The 19,624-nt window shown below is 42.4% G+C and overlaps 5 protein-coding genes across 5 annotated transcripts; 2 read left to right on the forward strand and 3 right to left on the reverse strand.

Annotated features, from left to right (window-relative positions):
- Positions 1-597: 597 nt before the first annotated feature.
- LOC143323324 (olfactory receptor 52E4-like) lies at positions 598-1,527 on the reverse strand. Its single transcript, XM_076735134.1, has one exon. It carries the CDS (start codon positions 1,525-1,527, stop codon positions 598-600), a length of 930 nt encoding a protein of 309 aa, XP_076591249.1.
- Positions 1,528-2,196: 669 nt separating this feature from the next.
- LOC143323325 (olfactory receptor 11A1-like) lies at positions 2,197-3,126 on the reverse strand. The gene has a single exon (XM_076735136.1). The coding sequence runs from the start codon at positions 3,124-3,126 to the stop codon at positions 2,197-2,199; it is 930 nt and encodes a 309-aa protein (XP_076591251.1).
- A 2,676-nt stretch (positions 3,127-5,802) lies between these two features.
- Positions 5,803-6,723, forward strand: LOC143323327 (olfactory receptor 6E1-like). Its single transcript, XM_076735139.1, has one exon. The coding sequence runs from the start codon at positions 5,803-5,805 to the stop codon at positions 6,721-6,723; it is 921 nt and encodes a 306-aa protein (XP_076591254.1).
- A 2,013-nt stretch (positions 6,724-8,736) lies between these two features.
- LOC143323328 (olfactory receptor 4B13-like) lies at positions 8,737-9,666 on the reverse strand. The gene has a single exon (XM_076735140.1). It carries the CDS (start codon positions 9,664-9,666, stop codon positions 8,737-8,739), a length of 930 nt encoding a protein of 309 aa, XP_076591255.1.
- Positions 9,667-12,046: 2,380 nt separating this feature from the next.
- Positions 12,047-12,808, forward strand: LOC143323778 (olfactory receptor 11A1-like). The gene has a single exon (XM_076735852.1). It carries the CDS (start codon positions 12,047-12,049, stop codon positions 12,806-12,808), a length of 762 nt encoding a protein of 253 aa, XP_076591967.1.
- Positions 12,809-19,624: the final 6,816 nt, after the last annotated feature.

Here is a 19,624-nt window from a genome sequence, read left to right on the forward strand (position 1 = left end):
ATGAAACAGTGACCATTCAGGTTCATTAAGACAGTTCTCTTTGATTTAAACTCTTCTCTCAAGGAGTCTGAAGCTCATCCAACCTGTTCCATCGCAGGGCCTTAATCTACGTCAACCACCATCGACGACTGAGAAAGTTCATTCATTCATTCATTTATTTCACCTCAAAAGACCACTGAGGAGGCATCCTCATTTACCATGGTGTCGAGATACAAAAACAAAACAACAGTGGCCATAAAACTGTTAAGTACAGAATAATAACTTGCTATCAAGAAGATGATGAAAATGGCAATAAAATAGAATCAATAAGTCAATAAAAGAGATAAATGCAGTATTTTGTAAGTTGTGACAGTTCAAGCAAAATGACGGCATTATGGAGCAGACTTCGTTTTCTACTTCTCTTTGCTGAACTCACTGATCTTTAAACATACAGTCGTCATTAGAGTCATCCTTAAACACAGAGGTTCAAACCACCATCTTTCTTCAAAAGGCATTTATAGAACTCTGTAATATTCACATTTGATAAATACATACAGACTGTTGTTGTTGTTGTAGCTTTTTCATGTTACAAAATTTGAGGAAACATGAAAAGTGAGTTTATCTTTGACCAATAACAAGACTTTTACACATGATCCGAATTTTGGTCAAATTCAGTCCATACAAAACGGGATTGAGGAGCGGTTGACACGTCAGCCAGTATAACGATAAAAAAATGCGCAACATATGAGGAACATGTTTCATATTAAACCTGCTCTGAACTATTTCAAAAAAACATCCACACGAGAAGTTGAGCAGAGAAGCCAGGTGAGGCGTGCAGGTGCTGACGGCCTTCTGTCTGCTCTGCTTAGAACCAGAAGAACACACGTGAAGAATCCTGATATACGTGTAAACGATAAAAATTACAACACAAACTGTTGCAGTTGTGTAAAATATTCCATAGATATTATTGACTGTGGTATCATAACACGCCAGTTTGACAATGGCATAGTTGTCACAGTAAATTTTGCTAATGATGTTTCCACACAGCTGTAACGAGGCGCTCAATGAGATCAAAACAGTGACTGCAAGAAAAGGGTATAACCACGTTAGAACAATAAGTATGGCTGTCTTGTTGTGAGTCATATGCATGTTATACTGCAGAGGACAACAGATGGCCAGATATCGGTCATAAGACATGACGGCTAAAATACAAAACTCTACATTTGCATACGTGTACACACAGAAAATCTGCAGGAAGCAAAAGGGAAGAGAAACAGTGTGAGATTCAGAGAGAATCTGGATCAGGATGAACGGAAACAAGCCCGAACTCCCATACAGCTCGTTGACAAACAGGCTGCACAGGAACAGGTACATGGGCTCATGTAAGCTTCTGTTCACACAGATCACCACGATGAGCAGCAGGTTGGTGCAAACCGCTAAAACATAGAACGACATGATCATCACTAAAGAGAAGAAGTCAAAAAGACCAGTGTCAAAGTAGGCACTAAGTATGAAATATGAAAATGTGGTGGAGTTTATCATCATCATCATCGTCCTTTTGGTTCACATTCACACTTTGTGCCTTCTTAAGAAAGGTTCAACTATGTTAAATGTCCAATTTCTGCTTATTGCAGCTTTAACATCAAAGCAGTGTTCAGTCCACTTACAAGAGAAAAGGGTTCTCTCCCTGAAAATGATTCAGCTCAGGTTAGAAACTGCAGAACGTCGTTGACGACAATGTAAGAATCCGAACCTTCGTTTGCTGCTCAGCCAGAGTCCCTCTGAACTCAGCTGACAATGTGCTCCTGCCTCTTTTTAAGCCTTCCAAATCAGGAGGTCACCTTCAGGGCCTCTTTAGTCGTGCTGACAGTATCACCAAAATTTAATAAATCACTGCAAACTAATTGCCACACAGTGAACCTGGAGCCTGTGGGGCCCCTGAGGAGCCTCTGGAGCCCCGTGGCAGCCCTGTACTGACAGAGATCACATAAGGTGATAGTTTAATACTACAAAGACTGGATTGTGCCGAGGATAACCATGTATACTGTATTAGTGACAGGTGACAGTTCTCATAGATATGTTGGCTCGTCTCCAGAAGACACGATAAGACGAGCTCAGACACTAATTGTCACTGCTATTGTTGGGGCAACAAATTTCTTTCGGGTGTTTCACGTTATTGGAATTGATGAAAGATCTGTGAGTTCTAAAGTTATTAATTCAGCTTTTACCAAAACCAAAACTGCTGCAAATGATGCGAATTTTAGTCAAACTCACTCCATACATGACGGGATTGAAGAGCGGCTGGCATGTAAGCCAGTACAACGATAAAAGAATGCGCAGCATAATGGGTGCACTGCTCATGTTAAACCTGCTTTGTAGTACTTCAAAGAAACAGCCGAAAGAGAAGTTGAGCAGAGAAGCCAGGTGAGGCGTGCAGGTGCTGACGGCTTTCTGTCGGGTCTGCTTAGAGCCAGAAAAACACACGTGGAGAATCCTCACATACGTGTAAAGAATTAAAATGATAAGACCAAAGATGACAGTAAACATGTAAACGATCCCTAAGACATTATGGACCGTGGTGTCATCGCAGGCCAGTTTGACCAGGGAGAAGTTGTCACAGTACACTTTGTTGATGACGTTCCCACAAAGCTGCAAAGAAACACTCAATGACGTTGTCATGACAACTGAAAGAAATGGAGTTAACCATGACACAGCAATCAGTGAGGCGACTTTGTTAGTTGTCATTTGTGAGTTATATTGTAGAGGATGACAGATAGCGAGGTATCTGTCATACGACATGACGGCCAAGTTAAAAAACTGTACATTTGCATACGTGTACAAACAGTAAACCTGCAGGAAGCAAAAAGAAGCAGAAACAGTGTGAATGTCGGAGAGGATCTGAAGCAGAAGGAACGGAAACAGGCCTGAACTCCCATACAGCTCGTTGACAAACAGGCTGCACAGGAACAGGTACATGGGCTCATGTAGGCTTCTGTTCACACAGATCACCACGATGAGCAGCAGGTTGGTGCAAACTATAAGAATATATAACAACACGACAATCATGAAGAACAAGTACTTTAAAAGCCCAGAGTCAAAGTAGGCAGAAAATGTCAAATATGAACCCTGTGTCGAGTTTATCATCATCGTCATCATTCTGTTCCCAAAGCAAGTTTAAATCATTTAAATGCAAAGTTATGTTAGTTTTGAACCAACAGCATCAACACAGAAACAACATTCAGCCTTTTTGCAGGATGTAAATCAGCTTTTAAAAACTAATGTGGAAAATTCTTCAATCTGGCTGCTCAGTTATTGATAATCAGCATAATAAGTGTGTAAGTCACACAGTTCATGACTGTGTGAAATCATCTTCTGTACTGCTGCACTCAGTCAGTCCCTCCTGACTGAAGCCAAACACTGAGGATCCACTTCTTTTCAACTCTTACAGTTGGTGTACGCCCACCACAGCTCACTGGTCCACTTATGGGACAACATACGTAACGTAGAGGGGCAAAAGAAATATTGTAGTGCCAGCCTACATTTCCCATCATGCCATCTGAGTACCAGAATGCAGATTTTACTTGTTATTAATGTTTGTAATGTGTCTGTAAGAGGGAAAGGGGAGTCTTTACTGGTCCTTTAGATCAGGTGGTGGGGCCACACCGTGACCAAGGAGTTCACAACACATTTAAGAATAAAAACAGAGCATTTTTTACTAAACTTATGTGACTATAAAGCCAAAACTGCACTAAACCCACAGAAAATTAAATGAATAATAAAAATGACTCAGTAACTAAAATCTTGTAGCAAGTGGCTAAAACAATGTACCATATGGTAGTCAGAGAGTAGTGAGGCTAAAAGATTAAAGTCCACTATTTATGAGTGGGGAAGCTAAATGGCCCATACTTGGGGTGTCGGGTACCACCCGGTTGCTGTCTCTGTGTACTCGACCCTTCGCAATCGTTTCTTCCTGTTAGGGCCTGCACACACAGCTGCTGGATCACTGAAAGGCCAGCAGCCAGGTACACGACAACCACCGCCAAGCCCCAGCCCCGTGTGCCAGAGTGTTACTGAATTCAAAGGGTGCTCCTGGTGGGGAGATATTGAAGCTGTTTTTGATGAGGTCTTTCTGATTATGGTGATCATGAAGTCTCAAGTCTCTAAGACAAGCAGCTTCATCTGGTAGAATCTGCATTAACACATCATTAAAACATGGCAATGGATTAAAGTCCTTCTTGCCGGCACCGATAGTTAACGCTGATCTACCAGGTACCATGTGTTGTATGCTGTACAGACTTTAAAGCCCCCTGACATAAATTGTGGCTCGTTTTATTCCTTCACTCTGAGCTTCAACGCATCTCAAACATCTCAGCTGGGTTCAGGTCAGGTGATTGTAGAGACCAGGTCATGTGATGCTGCTCTCCATCTCTGTCCTTCAGGGTCAAACAGTCCTCACAGAGTCTGGAGGTGTGTTCTGGGTCGTTGTCCTGATGAAGAACACAAAATGGTCCAACAAACCAGCTGGCATGACATGTGACTTGAAGATGCTGTGGTGGCCATGCTGGTTCAGTGTGCTTTGAATTTTGAATAAAGATCCAACGGTGTCACCAGCAAAACCCCCAGACCATCACACCTCCTCCTTCCTGCTTCATGGAGAGAACCACACCCGCAGATATCGTCCATTCACCTTCTCTGCATCTCACAAAGACATGACAGATGGAACCAAAAACCTCAGGTCTGGACTCATCAGACCAAAGTCCAGGTTTCTACAGGTCTAATATCTATTCCTTGTCTTTCTTGCCCCGCGGTTCTTTATTCTTCTTCATGTTCTCTCCATCTTCTTCATGCAGCTTTCGGGCCATCATGACCTGGCTCGAGTGGTCTCAACAAAAGGTAGAGACAACATGTGTAACAGTTAACTAATACTATTGTGTTAACTCAAAAGATATCTTAATTAGACCAAATTAAGTGAAGGATGTGGGTGAAAAACAAGGATAACTACGGCAACATAACCAATCAAAGAAGTGGTGGTCTATGGAGAGGAGGTCGCCAGACTAAATGACTAAACTCAGTAACATCTGTGATGGCCAGAGCTGCTTCTCTTTGACAAGGTGTCTGATGTCGGATGGCAGTGATGATGATGATGATGATGATGATGATGATGATGATGATGATGATGATACTTGGAGCTGGTTTTCCAGGTGTGGACCCAAAAATGGAAAACAATGGCGAAATCTCAAACAAGAGAGAGGAATGATTTAGCAGAAAAATGAGGCAGGCCAGTTACTGGCAAACCACTGGCCTTGAAAAAGCCCCCAAAGCCAAAGCTCTGTTTCACCACTGAAAAAAGTAGTCATTCCACTGCCGTAGCAGCAGCGAGCAGAGCTTTAAATCAGAACAACAGCCGTCGTCCAGTGAGATTCAGTTGTGCAAATTTGAGATGGGAGAAGCCAAATCAAGTAAAAATTCAAGGATCAAAGACACATTACTTTAAAGTACGAGGCAGGTTATTTTTTTTTAAATTGCACACAGGAGATAAGTTTCCTAAGTGGTTCCTTTGATAATGATGTCAGTTCACGGCTGTGGGCGTCCACCGACTTGAAAAGGTTAAAAGAAGCAGAGTTTCAGCTCCATTTGGAGGGAATCAGTCTGACTGCAACAGGTAGACATCAGGATTCGCACAACGTCGTAAACTAACGGCGGGTTTGTTTTTTCTGAACTAAACATCACATTGACTTTTGTAAGGGCAAGAATAAGTGTCGGGTATCCTTCAGAATACTGATTTCTTTCTAATCTGTGAAATCTGTTCATGTGAGGAGGACTATGACGAACTCCACTCAGGTTTCATATTTCATACTTGCTGCCTACTTTGACTCTGGGCTTTTAAAGTACTTGTTCTTCATGATTGTCGTGTTGTTATATATTCTTATAGTTTGCACCAACCTGCTGCTCATCGTGGTGATCTGTGTGAACAGAAGCTTACATGAGCCCATGTACCTGTTCCTGTGCAGCCTGTTTGTCAACGAGCTGTATGGGAGTTCAGGCTTGTTTCCGTTCCTTCTGCTTCAGATCCTCTCCGACATTCACACTGTTTCTGCTTCTTTTTGCTTCCTGCAGATTTTCTGTTTGTACTCTTATGCTTGTGTGGAATTTTTCAACTTAGCCGTCATGTCTTATGACAGATACCTGGCCATCTGTTATCCTCTACAATATAACACACGAATAACATATAACAAGATTACAATACTTATTGTTGCAGAGTGGTTCTATGCTTCTGTTTTATGTTTTCTTCCAATATCATTGAGTGTTCCTTTACAGCTGTGTGGGAACATCATTAACAAAGTGTACTGTGACAACTACACCATCGTTAAACTGGCCTGCTCTGACACAACAGTCAACAACATCTATGGGCTGGTTGTCACTTTTCTCACAATCTCGTGTCCTGTAATTCTGATCTTTTACACTTATGTGAGGATTCTTCAAGTTTGTTTCTCAGGTTCTAAGCAGACCAGACAGAAAGCCGTCAGTACCTGCACACCTCACCTCGTTTCCCTCTTGAACTTCTCTTTTGGGGCTTTCTTTGAAATCATGCAGAGCAGATTTAATATGAAAAATGTTCCCAATATGTTGCGAATATTTTTATCACTATACTGGCTTACATGTCAGCCTCTCCTCAACCCCTTAGTGTATGGCCTGAATATGTCAAACATCCGAAACATATGTAAAAATCTTATTTTTGCCTAAATGTCAAATTCTAATGGTGGTCAACATCCCATATATTTGCTCATTTGATTTAATTGGTGTTGTCAAATTATTTGTTGTTTACTACTGAAATGGTTTTGCTGCTGTAAATAAAGAGAACTTGATTTAGTTTGAAAGCAGCTTGTCTCTCATTGAGAAATGACTTCCATATATTTAACAAGGGAAAACAGAAGTACAGTTTGTATGATTCTTTATTCACTTTGGAAGGAAAAGCAAAGTTCTACCCAATAAACGGTTCAATAATGCCTTAAGTTTTCCTTTCTTTCTTCTGGGCCTTGTAGGTACAACTACAACAACAGGGACAAACAAAGAAACCCTGAACATGTACACCGACAGATCCTCTCCTCTAAAGCCAGGGTTAGCATTGTCTGTGGTTTGCCCTCCAGGTCCTGACAGGTGGCTTTAGCTTGTTCAAAAACTGAAGAATTGGACAAATGATATTTTATAGCTCTCACTCACTCAGATGCATTGGTGTGTTACAGATTTAAGGTTTTAGTGATAAGCGTTGTGTTTTTCAGCCTTCTGCAGGGTCATGTTAAAGAGATCAGGAGGTTGAATGATGGTCAGTCTAAATGTGCGCTGTGGTGCCGGAGCAACATCACGTAAACACGATGGATCACATTCAGCAAGTCATTCTGTAACAGGTCATTAGTCCATTATTCCCTAATTCCCAAGGAGGTAATTAAGAAGTTTTTACACAGCAATTAAAAATACACCTATATGCTCCACACTGTCCAACAGCCAGTCAGACAATGTGGTTCGGGTATCCACCTGGGAAGGGACCATTGGGCAGAGCAAGAAATGCTGGAGGGATTACATATCTCATGTGGTCTGGCAAAGCCTCACAGCCAAGGCAAAGCTCAAGGCTATGAAGAAAATCTCACGGACTACCTTGCAGGCCTGTTATCCCATCCTTATCCTTTGGTCTAAGGGTCCAAACCAGGAGGCAAACTGACAGTGCCCTGGAACCGGCCAAGCAGAACCCACAAACCAGAAATGACAGAAATGCAATATGAAACACAGTGAGGCTGTACCTGGATGAGTACTGTAACATAAACCAGGCACCTCTTCAACAAACTGAGCAAACTAAGCACCGTCGTACGTGACGTTGACATCCTACCAGTTAATTTATGTATATTACTGTTATTTTAAAGCAGTCAGGTCATAAACTGCTTAATATACACTTCAAGCCTCAAACATTATCTGAAAATCAGACTGGGGCACGTAATCAAGGTTACCTGTTGATTTCTTCGCTAAGGGGAGACCCCAGGCCGAGCACTTCTGTAATTTGGCTTAACTTTGACTGTAATTGGATAAGGGGACCACACCATCACATGTGAGGGTTAGAGAGTAGATCATCTTACCCTCAGCCAGATATTTCAACTCCTTTCCAGAAGTTTTTCTGGCATCCTGAAACCTGTCTGCTGCTCGTTCTACTGCTTCAGGCTCTCCTGTACCATTGTGTCCAGCAGCAGGTACTTTGACTGGCACAATGACAAGCACTGACGATTTCTGCAATGGCAACTTTGAACATGGCCAACTCGGACTCAATGTCCTCAGTCTGTCCTGGGTGCAGGAAAAAAGTCCTCATTCCCAGTTCAGAGTTTGGGTTTGCCAGGTCTGTCCAGCAGACACCTGAGCCAGTACACCACAGGTGGTCATCAGTGGATAGCACTTTCCCAGGAAAGCCCAAAACTGCCCAAACCACTTCTGTTTCCTGAGAAACACAATTACAGGAAAACATAAAAAAAAAGTTTTTTTTTTAAACATTTATAATGTATTGGACTATGTTTTAAAACGTTTAGGCCTGCAGTTTACTTTCTTAAAACACAAGCTGTGTGCGTGCTCCAGGAGAACACACTGAAAGCTTACTGTAGTTAAACACATTCAACAGTATGGTCACAGAGCTCAATATGTAAAGACAATTTTACTTACTTTCAATGGCCGATCAACATGAACAAGAAAACAGGAAAATCTGTTAGGCGGCAGCTGATGCTAATATCGTATATATGTAAACAGACTTTTACACGTAACACGAATTTTAGACAGTTTCAGTCCGTACATCACAGGGTTGAAGAGTGGTGGGCATGTCAGGAAGTATAATGATAAAAAAATTCGCATTATATTGGGCACACTGTTCATGTTAAACCTGCTCTGTAATATTTCAAAGCAAGCCCCAAAAGAAAAGTTGAAGAGGGAGGCCAGGTGAGGTGTGCAGGTGCTGACGGCTTTCTGTCTGGTCTGTTTGGAACCAGAAAAACACACTTTAAGAATCTTCATGTAGGTGTAGAAGATTAGAAGGAGGGGAATGAAAATTGAACAAGCAGCAACAATGAGTCCATAGATGTTAATGGCTGTAGTGTCATAGCACGCCAGTTTGACAATGGAGTGATTGTCACAGTAAACTTTGTTAATGATGTTTCCACACAGCTGTAAAGGAACAACCGAAGGCAATGAAAAAGCATTCGCAAGAAATATGAGTAACCATATCAGAGCAATGAGGATGGCAACTTTGTTATATGTCATACGTGAGTTATACTGCAGAGGATAACAGATAGCAAGATATCTGTCATAAGACATGACGGCTAAGTTCAAAAATTCTATACTTCCATAAGAATATACAAAAAAAATCTGTAAGAAGCAAAAAGGAGCAGAAACAGTGTGAATGTCGGAGAGGATCTGAAGCAGAAGGAACGGAAACAAGCCTGAACTCCCATACAGCTCGTTGACAAACAGGCTGCACAGGAACAGGTACATGGGCTCATGTAAGCTTCTGTTCACACAGATCACCACGATGAGCAGCAGGTTGGCACAAATAATACAAATATATAGAGACATAACAATCATGAAGTATAAGTATTTAAACAGCCCGGTGTCAAAGTAGGCAGCAAGTATGAAATATGAAACCTGAGTGGAGTTCGTCATGAGTTTCCAGTTAGTTCACAACAACTCGACTCTGCACACAAACCAACAGCTCTGTTACATTTTGTTGTAAATTTACTGGGTCGTTATAACGTGTCTGTTCTAAACATGTGCTTGTTCTGCCTCGTGTGCAGCTGAAACATCAAGCACATATTAAACGAATCCAGCAAAATAGTTCTCAGCAGATTCATAATAACAGATACAGTTCCATCAAACAAGCCCAAACATAGCATTTCCCTCCAAAATCAACATAATGATTTGGTTAAAAATGACAAAAGTAAGCTGGTAACCTTCTGTCAATCTGAGGACTCATCTGTTGTCCTGCTGCAGTCATACTGTGAGTCCCTCAGAACGAAGCTCGAACTCTGTTTTAAAACTTTTCAGAACAAGACACCCACAGCAGCAGCATGACCTCATCATTAGAAGGTCGATGTTTGATTCTCATGTTTAATTAATGTTAGCAAAAAACAAAAGAGGGAACTTGGTAGAACACCTGCTGTTATACTAAATATAATGAAACAGGAGCGGTTTCCTTCTGTATCATGAAAAAACATGTTTCAGGCAATTTTGTTCCTTTTTCCATCCACCTTGTACACCCATTTGTCCTGTTAAGGGTAACAGGGGCATCATAGGGCTTACACATGTCAACAGGCAGCCATTCACTCCCACATGAACACAGATGGGCAATTTTAAGTCATGTACATGTCTTTGATCCGTTGAAGGAAACCATGGCACTCAGAGGACAAACTTGCAAACTCAATGAATGTCTCACAGAATGCACTGAAGTTATATAAGGTGAAATAAACTGGGATGATCCCATTATTTTGTAGATATTCACACCTGCAAACCAAGAGTCTATCAGAAACACCCAGTGGGTGACTGGGTTGGACAGGGTGCAAAGGTCTGGCCAGCTCACACATATCTTCTGTTAGATGGAATTCAACACCGATCGCTTCGGAAAGGTACGTTACAAGGTACCCTGAAGGTGTAGGAGTGGGTCAGGATGATCTAGCTCTACAGCACAGACTGCTCATGAAACTACAGACTATAGAAGAGAGCTGTGAGGTCACCAAATGCGGGAAGGTCTGCAAAGTGAGAGGAATACAAGTTCAATCAAATCAGGACATGGTGTCCCAGCAGTAATGTAGCAGAGAAGCAGGGACAGGTGTCCCAACAAAGGACCCAGAAACTAGTGATCTCCAAATCAAGGGGAAATCGCAGGAAGGCCTTCAGAGTTCAAGTGATAGATAGAAAGCAGAGATGGGTGGATACTGGCAGGAAGGAATTGGCCATAGTTAAACAATGACACGGCGCAACATGCAAAGAATGTCTTCAATGATCTGGAACATGGGCTCAACCGTTTTGGAAGTGGACAAGAGGAAACCAAAGGCTTGATCACAGAGACACCCATCATAGAAAGAAAATGGATGTGGTGAAGTTTTCATCCGTAAGTCAATTCAAGCACTTGTCAAAGCTAAAACAACTGGAAAGGGCAAGGCATCAACGACAGAGCTGAAAGCAGAGGCAGGAAAACAGCAACATGAACCATTAACATTAACATTAACCACATGTTAGAAAGGCCTCCTTGCAGCAAGGCCTTGTGTGTCGTTGGGAGTTGGTCTGAATGTCTGAATGTTACTGTGGATGAGTTAATGGAGAAGTTAACTGAAAGCTGGTGTGTCTCATACCACCAACCTCAACCTAACCAAGTACTTTAGGTGCCTGAACCTAACTGAGCAGTTTTGATATCTAAACCGAGAGTTTCACCTGAGTCAATGATGAATACAGGGTTTCAAACAGTGTCACAGGTTGAGCTTTGTACTAACTAAAAAACCATTATGTTGACTTTGGGGAGGATATGATACATTTTGTATATTTGTCAGACATTTTGCACAACATCACAGTGTTATTACAGTGACTTTTATTTATCTGTGCTTGGTGTTTGTGTTGCATTTTGTGCAAAAGAAGTGTAGCTTTAAACCAGTTAAATGTTAAAAAAATACATCAAATCAAATCAAAACAACCAAAATGTGCATAAATGCTGGTTCATGGTCACGGTGAACAGCCAATGCTCTGTTTCACCTCAGAAAAAATGCCATCCCACCAGGCAGGTTCCTTTGATAATGAGGTCAGTTCACGGCTGTGGGCGTCCACCGACTTGAAAAGGTTAAAAGAAGCAGAGTTTCAGCTCCGTTTGGAGGGAATCAGTCTGACTGCAACAGGTGGACATCAGGATTCGCACAACGTCGTAAACTAATGGCGGGTTTGTTTTTTCTGAACTAAACATCACATTGACTTTTGTAAGGGCAAGAATAAGTGTCGGGTATCCTTCAGAATACTGATTTCTTTCTAATCTGTGAAATCTGTTCATGTGAGGAGGACTATGACGAACTCCACTCAGGTTTCATATTTCATACTTGCTGCCTACTTTGACTCTGGGCTTTTAAAGTACTTGTTCTTCATGATTGTCGTGTTGTTATATATTCTTATAGTTTGCACCAACCTGCTGCTCATCGTGGTGATCTGTGTGAACAGAAGCTTACATGAGCCCATGTACCTGTTCCTGTGCAGCCTGTTTGTCAACGAGCTGTATGGGAGTTCAGGCTTGTTTCCGTTCCTTCTGCTTCAGATCCTCTCCGACATTCACACTGTTTCTGCTTCTTTTTGCTTGCTGCAGGTTTTCTCTGTATATTCTTATGGAAGTGTGGAATATTTTAATTTAGCCGTCATGTCTTATGACAGATATCTTGCTATCTGTTATCCTCTGCAGTATAACTCACGTATGACTTGTAACAAAGTTGTCATTCTTATTGCTGTGATTTGGTTCTTCTCATTTCTTGTAACTCTTTGTACATTATCTTTGATTGTTCCTTTACAGCTGTGTGGAAACATCATTAACAAAGTTTACTGCGATACTTACTCCATTGTCAAACTGGCGTGCTATGACACCAGAGTCAATAACATCTATGGACTCATTGTTGCTGCTTGTTCAATTTTCATTCCCCTCCTTCTAATCTTCTACACCTACATGAAGATTCTTAAAGTGTGTTTTTCTGGTTCCAAACAGACCAGACAGAAAGCTGTCAGCACCTGCACACCTCACCTGGCCTCCCCTCTTCAACTTCTCCTTTGGGGCTTGCTTTGAAACATTACAGAGCAGGTTTAACATGAACAGTGTGCCCAATATATAATTTTTTTTATCATTATACTTCCTGACATGCCCACCACTCTTCAACCCTGTGATGTACGGACTGAAACTGTCTAAAATTCGTGTTACGTGTAAATTTCTGATCTGAAATTTAGGCTATTCATGTTTATACTACTGCGATCGGCTGGCGACCGGTTCAGGGTGTACCCCGCCTCTCGCCCATTGCTAGCTGGGATAGGCTCCAGCCCCCCGCAACCCCGAAATGGGATGCGCGGGTAAAAGAAGATGAATGAATGAATGAATGTTTATACTAATCTCACAAATGTGCTTATTTGATTTGCTGTCATCAGACACTGGTGGTGGCCTGATCTTTTGTATTCTGTTTCAATGTGAAGAAATGAAACACATTTACTGTATTTTTCAGCCAGTTTTTTCTTTTGTCAATATAGGGACATAAATCCATTAATACTAATAGCAAAGCTGTGCAGTAATTTTGCTCATGCTTGGTGGTAGACTGTATAATTTCCTTCACTGTACTGGTACTTGTAGTCTATTGCAGTGAAAATGTAATCTTTAAAAACTTAAATGTAAAGGCAGCTCTGCTTGTGTAAGTTGAGCTCCACATGTAATAGATTTGGGCATGTTTGTGTACAAAACCTCAAATATGGAAATCAACTCTGAGTAGGTTAGTACGTCATAAAAAGATTTTTAAAAAAACATCTCTTCAGATCCCAGAATGAATGACAGCTCTTTGTGTATCCATCTTTATTCTGTCATTTCTGACTGTGAACTCTGACACGACTTGAAGGAGAAACTTTTGTAGAGTGACAAATAGGGTTGGGCATCGAGTATCAACTGGAACCGGGACTAACTTTCCGATTCTCCCAGAATCGTTCAAATTTTTAAATTTCAATTCCTAGTTCGATACCCAGTCCGCCGACCGGAAGAAGAAGCCGCCGAACACCGACGAAGAATCTGCAGGAAGTGTTTGCGTTACCGCGCAACCATGGACAGTGTGCGGCGGCGGTCTAAAGTGTGGCTTCACTTTAATAAAAATAACGACAAGTCGGCTCAGTGCAACACTTGTAAAAATATTATATCATGCACAGGAGGGTGCACGACCAACACGATCAAACACCTCCAGGTTCATGGTGTACAAATTACAGTGCCCCGTCTTTGACGCGCTGCGCCGGCCTTCCTCCGTTGCCTCTTGCAGGTTTTCAAAAATAAAGCTCTCTTGTGAAAAGTGTACCCCTGTGAAAAGAAAATTTATAATATTTATATTCAAGTTCATAGGTTTGATATTTATATACTAGATGAAAACAGCCCTATGAGAAATTTATAGTAAAGTTCATAAAAAGTAAAAAGTTCAAACAATTAAAATTTATGGAGAAGTTCAGACTATTTTATCCAGAAAGGCCTCTGGTTAGCTAGCTCAACATACCCAGCCGCATGCTCAAGACCTGTGCAGAACAGCTGGCTGGGGTCTTCACTGACATCTTGAACTTGTCACTGGCCAGGCAGCAATCCCCACGTGGACCCCCATCAGTTTGCCTACCGACCAAACAGGGCGAGGGAGGATGCCATCTCCATGGCACTGCACTCCACCCTGACGAACCTGGACAACAACACCTATGCGAGGATGCTGTTCATCGACTTTAGCTCAGCATCCAACACAGTCATCCCCTCCAAGCTGGTCAACAAACTCAGTGACCTCGGCACCAGCACCTCCCTCTGCAACTGGACCCTGGACTTTCTGACCAACAGACCCTAGTCTGTTAGGTTAGACAACCACACCTCCACCACCCTGACCCTGAACACCAGCTTCCAACAGGGCTGTGTGCTGAGCCCTCTCCTCTCCCTCTTCACCCACGACTGCCTGTGCGCGGCTCTAACTCTATCATCAAGTTCGCAGACGACACCACGGTGATAGGCCTGATCAACAACAACAAGAAGTCAGCGTGCAGGGATGAGGCTCAGCAGCTGACGATGTGGTGCGCCGTCAACAACAACCTGACCCTCAGCACCAAGAAGGCCAAGGAGCTCATCGTGGACTACAGGAAAACTAAAGGCTGCAGTCACACCCCCATTCACATCAACAGGGCTGAGGTTAAATGTGTCTCCAGCTTCAAGTTCCTGGGCATCCACATCTCTGAGGACCTCTCCTGGACCCTCAGCTCCTCCACCTTGATAAAAGGCTCAACAGCGCCTCTACTTCCTGAGGAGACTGAGGAAAGTTAACCTGGCTCATCAGATCCTGGTCAACTTCTACCGCTGCACCACTGAGAGCATCCTGACCAACTACATCTCAGTATGGTACGGCAGCTGCACAGTCTCCGACTCGAGGCCCTGCAACAGGCGGTGAAAACCGCCCAGTACATCACCGGTGCCCAGCTGCCATCTAGGTCCTCCAGCACAAGCGGTGTCTAAGAAGGGCACGCAGCATCAGCAGTGACAGCTCCCACCCCAACCATGGACTGTTTGCCCCCCTACCATCTGGTAGGAGGTTCAGGAGCCTCCGTTCCCGCACCAGCAGGCACAGGAACACCTTCTTCCCCAGAGCTGTTACCCTGCTGAACTCTGCTCATGCCAATTGCACTACCTGTATGTATTTATATTTTGGATATTATGACTATTTGCACTTCTGGTTAGATGCTAAACAGCATTTCATTGTCTCTGTGCTGCGTTCTGCTGATAATAATGAAGTTCAATCTGAATCTGAATAAGTACTTGCCCAGAGTCTCCCTTCCTGCCACATAGAGAAAATTATATGAGTAAGCAGCTGTAAAATTTCCTACTGAACAAATAAATAATCCTTGCGTGTGCCAGTCTCTGTATAAGATGATGCTCTGGGTAGGAGATGTTGGTTTCTGAAGTGTAGACTACTGACCGAGGCAGAGACACAGAGACAGTGCCTCTCTTGGAACAATTGCTTTTTGATAGTTGTATCAGTTTATGCATCAATGTAATCATATCTGTTACTCTGGGCAGCAGGGATTACTTATCAGTTTCGTTCTGTGACGGTTTGTTAGTATGGATGGGGAATCTTGGTGCATTAGGTGCAACTTAATCCAGCGCACCTCTATGTACTACATGTCCTCAAAGCCCCTTTGCACACTGTCCCAACATTTCCAGCCTTGTCATTTCACAGCTATAGGTCTGGAATGCCGGTCCTCTTCTTCTACCACCCGAATCTCCCACTGCATCCATGCCATGATGCACCTCCAGATTAACTTGGTGGTGCAACCCTGGCTCAGTCTCACCTGGTTCATGCTCCTCATGTCATCTTGCATGAGCTGTTCTGAGAAATTCAAACAGATGCACCTCAGAATGATGAACCTTGCAAACATGGCACGAGTGTGACTTGCATGTATGGAAGGACCTGTAAGAAGCCAAGTGACCTGAAGATCCACAACAAGATAAAATACTTTGGCAGGGAACAAGGGGCACAAACACGCAGGGTTTCTCCCTCATAAGCTGGAATAAGAGCAAGGCCAGAACAATAATCCCACACTGCCCTAAACCACAGAGTACCATAAGTTTTCTCTCTAGTTAGGACATGGACTTCACAGGTAACAGTTCCTGCTGCAGTCACCATGAGCTATTTGGTCTTGCTGATTCAGGTGAATTCAGGTTGTAGACATTTGTCATTTCATTTCTAGCTTCAAGCTTGTTGTGTTTTTAACCAATATTTTTATTTGGGGACAGCTTTCTAAATGTGCCTGTTTTAGCTGACTGAATCAGGTTACTTTTCATGTTTATCATCCAGCTCTAAAACACCGGCAGAGTGGAAGAGAGATAGTCCCTTGTCACCAAGGAAGACGTCGGATGGTCTGGTAACTACTCAAAACTCGCTTTTATTTTATGTGTGTTCAAAGACACGAACATCTGGCAAGTAATAGTTGCTGCCATAGCGTTGCATGAATGACCTCTTCTGTTAGAAAATGAAACCTCAGCATGGAAGCACTTCATTATATTTCAAACAGTCCTGCTTTCAGTTGACATGCAGACCAAGGCATGACATACTGTGATATCAGCTGATATATCGACCTCATGTATTGGTTCAGCTCTAACAGGTGAAATATTCCAAACCATCCCTGTTTTATACCACATCATCATCCGCGATCTATTAAACAAAAGAAATAAGTTTAAAATCGCAGATGATTTGGAAAATTATCGACAGATAATAAACAGGATTTGTATTTATTTTAATAAAACATGAGTAATAGAACCTTTAAAGAATAAATATCTCTTCTTACCACGTTTCTTCACTTTCTAATCTTTCTGAAAACAAACCATTATCTTTCCTGTGGTCACATCACAGGAGCAAAAACACCAAAACAAAGGCCTGAAGCAGCTCTGTTCTGTAACCATGGCCACAGAGTGTCCTCCCATGATTCCCTGTGGCCTGTTAGTGAAGCTTAGAGCCTCCCGAGTGTCCAAGTGTCCACACAGACTCCTCTTGTGTTATGTTACAGATGAAAATAGCTGCTGTTGATGAGGCCGATAAAAAGCTCCATCGGGGCTCATTACTGAGGAAGGATGAAGTAAACATGACGAAAGCATCCATCAGGAGTCCCCACTGCCCCCCTGTCCACCAAACATCCCACTGTGGCCCCAACAATGACAAATTAACATGTTGACCTGAAAGTCTGAAAGTCATCTTTGACCTGCAGAAGAAAATAAAGTTATCACTGTCCTTTGACTGATTGATGAGCCGTGTTACCAGGCTGGTGTGTTTTCTCCATGAGGAGACACCAAGGACACAAAGTCCTCCTGCCGAATGGACTGTTTAAACTAAGCACACAGCAAAAGGCTTCAAAATGGTTCAGACAGAAAAGATGTGGTTTCGTAATACATAATGCAATCATTTATGTTGTAGACATATAGAATAACCATCAACATAACCGCAGCTGGAACTGCTGGGACCTGATTGTTGTCCAGGTGGACTTTAGAACTCCATCATAGTTAGAGTCACAGCCATACTGGATTTTTCTGGGGCCAGTCAGTCAATATTTAAAGATTAATGTCAGTTTCTGAACATAAACCAGTTTTGACGATATTCCCCTGCAGTTAGCTATTAAACGCTTGTGACAGAGACACATACCGAGAGCGCCATTTTACCTGAAACACATCGCTGACATTTCCACACTGCAATGTCTTATCTGCCAACGTGATAGTAACATACTGCAATAACACAACATCCTCTGATGTATCAGCCAATCATATTTATTGATGTAGCACTACTCAAAATCAGTGTGAGTGAAATGAAGAGTTGTGATGACTTCACTGCTCTTCTTTAACAGTAATGATGTAACTCTCAGGCCCAAAGAGGAAATGTCAACCAGACAGAGTGGGCGCACACAGCGGCCCCAGCCCGTCACACTGTGGAGGTTTGATCAATAGCTCATTTGTCCAGTACGATGCTTAAACACCACACAAAGAGAAATTACATGATTGTTTAGCTCCACATTTTTAGATGCTCTTGAGGACATGTCATCGGGAGAGGCCTTGTGTCAGAATCTAGTTTTAATACTTGTCATGTTTTAGTTCATATTAAGCTGGTGTGCATGTTTTTAAATGATAATCTAAATTATATAGTTTATGGTATGGAAGCCTTTCATGCCATAAACTGAGACGCTCTGGAACCAAACTTCAATTAGTTTTACAGAAGAAATTACAGATCTGTGGACACAAACTAGAGATAATTTTGCTCTTCAGTCATTAAGCTTCATTCTGTCCATCTTACCTTAATGATGAGAACTTTTTAATTTGTATTGAGGTGCTTTCAAAATTTGAGTTTTCCATACTTACTTATTTTGATTGACAGGGTGGAACTCTCAGTCTGGTTCCGTCTCCTCAGCCAATGGCAGTGTTGGACGGAGAGTATTAAAGTGCTGAGTCAGCGTTCAGCAGGGACAGGTGGATGGAGGAGACAGCAGCCGACATCAACCTGCAGATGGGACATGAACTGATGAACACAAATGCCAACAAGTAAAACCTGCTGAGAGCTAAATTCGTCAGGTTCAACCCTTCATGTTTGAGGCCTGAAAGCTGATTTCCTTCAAACCAAAAAAAAAAAAACCTCAGACAGTCCGATTATTTCACACGTCTTCTATGTTGTCTTATATTTTGATGTTTTCAGTGAAATCAGTTCTCTCTTCAAAGTAGAAACCAGACAACCTGAGGAGAGGCCATCCAGATCCGCATTGTTGAGGTACGTTTGCCAAAACGTTCCATGATGTTGGTGTGTTGTCTTTACGTCAAGGTTCCCAGAAGCCAGAAGCGTGTTTACTGTCAAATGTTGGGATGAATGTGGTGAATGCTGCTGTGGGAGGCATGGTTTCTCAGCACAACTGTTGCCATGTTGCGTCAGTTTGATGTCTATATCTGAAAATCACAAACACTCCTCAGAGATCGCTACAAACTGTACAGCACACAGATCCTGGATTAAGATATGGAACGACTCCCTTTTTTCCTGTTGAAAGGTTTACCTCAGGAGGAGCAACAGAGGAGGAGTCCCTCCACAGCGACAGGAAGTTTGAAACACAGTTACAGCCTGGAGAAACACAAAGGCGGTGTCTGGCAAACCATAATAATAATTTGGAGTTTTAGGTAGAGTTTGGAGTAAAGAATGAGGTCAGAGAAGACAGAACGTGTCTCCAGAAGCAGAAGCTCAGGCAGCATCACCAATGATACTAACAGGCCTAAAATGACCAGATAATCATTGGTTTGGGTCGAATGTTACTGCAGTACATGTGCTGGATAATAAATACGAAATAAAATATACAAATAAATATGCAGAATATACTG

This window comes from Chaetodon auriga, chromosome 7 (genome assembly GCF_051107435.1).
Source record: "Chaetodon auriga isolate fChaAug3 chromosome 7, fChaAug3.hap1, whole genome shotgun sequence".
Classification (NCBI taxonomy): Eukaryota; Metazoa; Chordata; class Actinopteri; order Chaetodontiformes; family Chaetodontidae; genus Chaetodon; species Chaetodon auriga.

What these genes read in the sequence shown, in the direction of transcription:
- LOC143323324 (XM_076735134.1), bottom strand. Translation starts at nt 1,527, where the DNA reads ATGATGATGATAAACTCCACCACATTTTCATATTTCATACTTAGTGCC.
- LOC143323327 (XM_076735139.1), top strand. Translation starts at nt 5,803, where the DNA reads ATGACGAACTCCACTCAGGTTTCATATTTCATACTTGCTGCCTACTTT.
- LOC143323328 (XM_076735140.1), bottom strand. Translation starts at nt 9,666, where the DNA reads ATGACGAACTCCACTCAGGTTTCATATTTCATACTTGCTGCCTACTTT.
- LOC143323778 (XM_076735852.1), top strand. Translation starts at nt 12,047, where the DNA reads ATGACGAACTCCACTCAGGTTTCATATTTCATACTTGCTGCCTACTTT.
- LOC143323325 (XM_076735136.1), bottom strand. Translation starts at nt 3,126, where the DNA reads ATGATGATAAACTCGACACAGGGTTCATATTTGACATTTTCTGCCTAC.